The sequence below is a fragment of the Phoca vitulina genome, unplaced genomic scaffold, assembly GCF_004348235.1.
Source record: "Phoca vitulina isolate PV1807 unplaced genomic scaffold, GSC_HSeal_1.0 scaffold13, whole genome shotgun sequence".
NCBI lineage: Eukaryota > Metazoa > Chordata > Mammalia > Carnivora > Phocidae > Phoca > Phoca vitulina.
In genome coordinates this window covers 44,314,413-44,320,412 of record NW_022589716.1, presented here as the reverse complement: position 1 = coordinate 44,320,412, position 6,000 = coordinate 44,314,413, and the positions used below count along the sequence as shown (strand labels likewise).

Sequence of the window (6,000 nt, the reverse complement as noted above, 5' to 3'; positions counted from 1 at the left end):
ACAGGCGTGCGCCTGCCGTCCTGGGGTATGCACAGGCGTGCGCCTGCCGTCCTGGGGTATGCACAGGCGTGTGCCTGCCGTCCAGGGGTATGCACAGGCGTGTGCCTGCCGTCCAGGGGTATGGACAGGCGTGTGCCTGCCGTCCAGGGGTATGGACAGGTGTGTGCATGCCATCCAGGTGTGCCCACGGGCGGGCCAGGACTTCAGGCCACTTCCATCTTGTTGTTCTGCCATTCTCTGGAACAGCACTTCTCAAACTTCAGCATGCCACAGAGTCACATGGAGGCCTGGTGACAGCACGGATCCTGAGAATTCCACAGAATCCCCAGAGATCTTGACCCAGTAGGGCTGGGGTGGGGCCCGAGAATTTGGGTTTCTGATAAGGTCCCTGGACCACACTCTGACTAGCCCTGTCTCCTTGGCTGAGGTTGGTTTGTGACCACCTTGTCCTTGTTCTAGCCACATGTGGAGAAAGAGAAAGAGGGGAGTACGTGCCCTGTTGTTGTAATGCAGGACTCAGAAGTGATGCTCATCGCTCCCCACTTGTCTCTGAGGGAGAGCAGGGCTGGACAGCAGGAGCCCCAGTTGGATGGCACGTGCTCAGTTCTGTTACTGAAACCAAAGAAGGGGCAGTGGATGTTGGTAACTCTGCCATTCACAAAAGGGCCAAAAGGGCCAAAAAGAGACCAAAAGCTTGTCCTGCTAGGACCAGGTCTTGTCTTGGTGGGACTTCAGTGGACCAGGACCTCCTGATGTGAAATGGGGACATTGGATCCAGCACCTGCTGGGGTGCTTCCCACAGTGAATAACACTTCAAGAGCAACCTGAGAGACCTCGAGATGACATCTCCTCATGTCTGGAGGCAGGACAAGCATGGAGCGTGGAGACAGTCTAGGAAATGCTTTAGTTCAGGTTCAAGTTCAGGAGATGTGACTTCGGTGGGTGTCCACGGGTACCCATATCCCTATCCAAAGCTGAAACCCCACATCTAGCCCTTTGGCTGAGACTGTTCTGATGTGGATGAAAATCATCCACATGCCCAGAGAGGGCAGGAGGCTGGTCCAGGGCACACAGCATGGCAGTGACTGGCAGACCTTTCTCCCAGGTGGTGGGAGCAGATCTCAGGTGGCCTCTGGGTTTCCGTCCGCTTTCCTCAGGGTCCTGAAAACGTGAGGACTGCATCTCTCCTGGGTCGGGACTCCTTCGGTCCCTGTCAGGCCTCAGGCCAGTGTCCGTGTGTCTCCGGGCTTCTGCGGGACCCCTGGCAGTAAAGACTGTGAGGTCCAGGCCAGAGGTTGCGGATGGCATTCTGAGGGGGCAGTCTGCCCTGCAGGGAGATCCTGCTAGGCTTTACCCTGTTTAAAATAATCAGATGAGAGTTGCCAACCATGAAAACTCACGAATTTTTTTTTAAATGACCAGATTTAAGGTTTGTCTTCAAACTTCTGCCCACAAGGGTTTCACAGTCCTGGTCTCCCCATAGACAGAGCACAGGGCCCAGAGTGCCCCAATGAGCCCCTTGTCCCCCAACCCCTTTTCCTATATATGTTGCCAGCTTGGTCCGCTAGGCACTTAAGTTCCAGACCCCTGCCGTTGTGTGGCTCGTTGACTGCCTCGAGGTGGAATGTCCAGAGCTGGGTGGGAGATGGCCTCTGATCCCACCCTGCTGTGTGCCCATGGGCAGGCCGCCTATCCTCTCTGAGCCTCACCTTGCAACCTGTCCTCACTGGGCTTCTGGCTCTGACAGCTTTTTGACTGTACAAACTCAAGACTTGGGCCCGAAGCCCAGAGGTACGACTGATGCGCTAGGAGGCCCTGGGCGGGTCCCTGCCCCTCTCTGGGTCTCAGTTTCCCTCTCTGTCACGGAGTGCTTCATGACAGGCCACGCCCCTCTAACGGCCCTTCTGTTTTTCCTCCTGCGGCCGTCACTAGACCAAGACGAGTGCCTGATGGGCACTCATGATTGTAGCCTGCGACAGTTCTGTGTGAACACCTTGGGATCCTTCTACTGTGTCAGCCACACGGTGCTCTGTGCCGAGGGCTTTATTCTCAACATGCACAGGAAGTGCGTGGGTAAGCGAGAGCCCCCGCCTGCCGCCGCCGTCACGGCTCTCTGCTCTGCTCCATGCCACGCCGCCACACCGTGGCCACATGCTAAAGGGCCTGCCCTTTGCATATGAGCTCTCAGCACCGCCGGCACCCCCCCGCTCCGTGTCATGCCCTACGTGTCCTGGTGTCCTGTCCCGCTGCTTCATCGATGCCACAGGGAGGCTGCTTTCCCCGGGGACCTGTATGCCCGAGAGTCAGAAAACGAATTGATGTGTGATGTGGCTGGGTCGTTGAAATGAGAAGGCCCCCTGTGCCGGCAGCAGGATAGAGTCCATGGGGTCTGGAGGCAGGGAGGCCTGCATTTGAAGCGGGACCCCCTAGGAGCTCTATGGACTTGGACAAATGTCTTCCCTTCTCCAAGCCTCAGTTTCATTACCTGTAAAAAAGGAGGCATTGATTCTCCTTTAGAAATGATGTGTGTATGGCGTAGCGCAGAGCCTGGGGCACAGTGAGCATGAGATTGCTGAGATTACCCTTAGGTGCTAATAGAATCCCCTCCAGAGGTGAATGGATGGAGTTGGGGTTGGGCAGACCCAGCATTGCACCTCGACTCAGTGTTCATTTGCTGTGTGATTCTGAGTAGTGGAGCTCCCTCTCTGTTCCTGTTTCCTTGCCTCTAACCTGGGGGCCAGAGGACTGGGCAAGGGCTGCTACCCAGCGGTACCTAGCTCCTGGCCTGAGTGTGGATGGGGCTGGTGCTCAGTAATGGCCCTTCCCTCCTGCCTCTCGGTGCACATGGGGGCCAGGGGGTGGGACTTCAGGTGTGCCCTGGGGGCAGTGAGGAGAGCAGACTTGATGCTCTCCCATGGCTCAGGGGCCAGATGTTTTCATGGAGGAAACATGATGGTCCTCAACAGAGAGATAGACTCAAAGTAGCAGAGACTTGGGGCAGAAGGTTGGAAATGCTCCAGTAGAGACACAAGCAAAGGGAGAGGTCATCTCCACTGGTGGCATCTGGACGCACTCCCCGTAGAAGATGGCATTTGCGCTGGTCTCTGAGGATGGATGGGACTTGGAAATCGGGAAGGGCATGCAGGGTGGAAGGAAGAGCTCGAACAAAAGCGTGGAGGTAGGAACAGTGCAAAGTGCATCCAGGGCACGTGATCAGAGCCCCATCTGTCTTCTCTATGCTTGGGGACCATGTCCAGCCCGGACATGTTCTCTTCCTCACCCTCCGCCGCTGGGCAGATGGGCCCACGGTGCTGGGCTGAGGGGCGGCTGCAGACATGTTTGCCCTGGCCTCCAGCTGTCGGCACAACATGCACCCTCCCGAACCCGCTTCTCCGTGGCTGGGCAGCTCTTCCTGTCTGGGTCGTGTCTGTGTGTGGATGTCTGGGAAGGCGGATCCTGCCCGGGCCTGCGAGGACCCCTCCCAGGATGCCCTGGCCATGCCTGGGGGTGCGGGCTCCCCCAGTGCCCTGGACAGAAGACCTCGTACTAGAAGGGGTCCCCGGGCAGCCAGAAAACAGGTTCTGGGATTAAAAGAGCAAAGGTATATTTCATTCAGCAAAATTTATGAGCTCACGTTCTCGTTCTTTCATGTCTCTCTCCTTGTTCATTCTGCACTGACGCGCCAGTGCCCCCCCTTCCTTCTGCTCCACTGACATGCTCATTTTATCATCTGTTAGCACTTGTTCTCCCCATCACTTCTTCATGCACAGACAAGTACCGACGTCTTCTGTGGTTCATCTGCTAGCTCCAGGCTCGGCTATGAACCCCGGCTGGTGCGATGAGAGACTCGCACCTGGGTGAAGAGTGCCCTCTGCAGCCAGACTGCCTGGGTTCAAAGCCTGGCTCTGCCGCTTTCTAGTTGCAAGACCTTAGACGAGTCCATTAGCCTCTCAGCCTCAGTTTCCCCATCTGTGAAATGACATAGTAGTCACACCTGCCTTCGTCACCGTGGAGATTGAGTTAGTCCACATAAAGAGTATTTGATGTCATTGTTATGATTCAACAAATGGGTTACACTGAAGCAGCCTGCATAGGTAATGAGCTCCCCATCACCGAAGGTATGTAAGCCGAAGTGGGATAGGGTGGAGCCAAGTCCAGAAGACTTCTAATGGATGTATGACTTCTGCAGTTTGTCTTTTGTGCCCTGCCCTTTGAGGACCATTTTGGCCCCTGGGAAAAGTGTTGCAGGTGAGCTGTTCTGCTAGATGGGAAGGAAGCAGCCCCAGGTTCTGGGGCCCATCCCGCAGCAGCGTGGAAAGAGTACAGCTCTGGGCTGGGTGCTCTGGGTTCCCTTCTTGCTGCTGCCATGTGCAGGCTGTGTGACTTCGGTCCAGTCAAGTCACTTCGTTTGTGAAATGGCATCTGTAAATGGCCAGACCTCTAGCGAACCTCAGTTAGTGTCAGCTGCTGTTACTTATTACCGTGGTTCCTCCCAGGCTGTTGGGGCTGTGGAGCTGTGGCCTTTCTGGGGTTGTGGGAGCATCTCTCCCTGTCACTCCATCCTGGGAATCAGAAGTCTTTATCTTGCGCAGCCAAGCCTTCCCCGGAAACTGCTGGCCTGAAACTCTCCCTTTCCCACCTCCCCATCCCCTCCGCCCCCAGAGTCAGGGTCAGCCTGGCCTGCATGCCCTTTGGTCACCTGTGAGTTTGGAAGGGGGTCTTTCCCCACAGCCCTGCACCCCACCTCTCTACCTGGTCTCCATCATCCTCGTAGATGTAGGTCCCAGGTCACCGGCCCTGAGAAGCGGCTCTGACAGTCCGAGGCTCCAAGACAGCAGCTTTTCTCCCCAGCATCTCTACCTTCCCTGTCCCGTCCCCACGCCAGGCAGGCAGTTCCTTGAGGGCGGGCGCTGTGGCGACATCCCCGCTTGGCCGGCTGGGCCTGGCACAGAATAGGGGCTGGCTAATGTGTGTCCGAGGGATGAATGCATCAGTGAAGGATTGTTGCGCCTCCCTGCCAGGTGGAGTGTGGGGGTGGCCGGCACGTGGCCGGTCATCTGCTCATGCTCATCCTTAGCACCAGAACCTGGGGCAGGTTCTCCCACCCTCCCTTCTCTCACCTTTGTAGGCTTCTCCCCTTCCCAGTTGCTCATCCCAAGTCTGCTCTTGGCCTCTTCTGTATGCCCTGTCCCCTAGGGGACCTCAGCCCCTGACGACTCCCCCGTTAGTGTCTCTACTCAGACCCCTTCCATGAACTCACATGCATGCCTGGCTGCCTCTTGACACTCAAACTCAGTGTGTCGGTGGGGTTCCCAGCCTTCCCTGCTGGCGTGATCCTCGCAGCCGTCCCCATCCCAGGCTGGCACCCTCGCCTGTCCAACCGCTCAGCCGGAAAGCGCTGTACACCTCTCGGCTCCTCTTTCTCGCTCACCTCTGGCTCATCCATCAGGAGATCCTGTTGGCTCTACCTTCACAGCATTTCCAGACCTGACTTGCTTCTCCTCGCCTCCATGGGTGGTGGTCCAAGCCCCGTCATCCATCTCCTGTTCTAACAGCCTCTATGGCTCCCACCTCCCTCTGCATCTACAAACACTCTCTCCTCTTCTCTCCCCTGCAGCCAAACCCCCTGCTGGCCAGTTCTGAGTCTGCCTGGGGGCTCCCTCCTCAGGACCCTGGCATCCATTGTCCCCTCTGCCTGGAATATCTGCTTGACTCATTCCGTCAGCCCTTCACATGCTTGCTCAAATGGCCTCCTGTCTGAGGATCCCCCGGACTTCCCTGCTGCCCTCTCTATTCCTCATTCCCTTCACCCTGCTCTGGCTTTTCCATGACCCTCATGACCACCACCCTCCCTACTTGATGCTTGTTTATTTGTGTCGGCCCCGGCAGGGATTTGTCTGTCTCGTCCACCATCGGATGTACCCTGGTGCCAAGAACAATGCTTGTTGGCACGGCAGGCGCTTGATAAATCTTTGTTGAATGAACAGCTGCATAGACAGG

The 6,000-nt window shown here is 56.8% G+C and overlaps 1 protein-coding gene across 2 annotated transcripts in view; it reads left to right on the top strand.

The window, feature by feature from the left end:
- FBLN2 (fibulin 2) overlaps positions 1–6,000 on the top strand; it is an 85,522-nt gene that overhangs the window by 63,805 nt on the left and 15,717 nt on the right. Inside the window, exon 9 of one of the 2 annotated variants that reach the window (XM_032412009.1) lies at positions 1,933–2,073. The exons of the other annotated variant lie outside the window; for it this stretch is intronic. Coding sequence (XP_032267900.1) covers positions 1,933–2,073 — 141 coding nt within the window. The remainder of the gene's footprint in view (positions 1–1,932; positions 2,074–6,000) is intronic. 2 annotated transcript variants of the gene reach the window in all.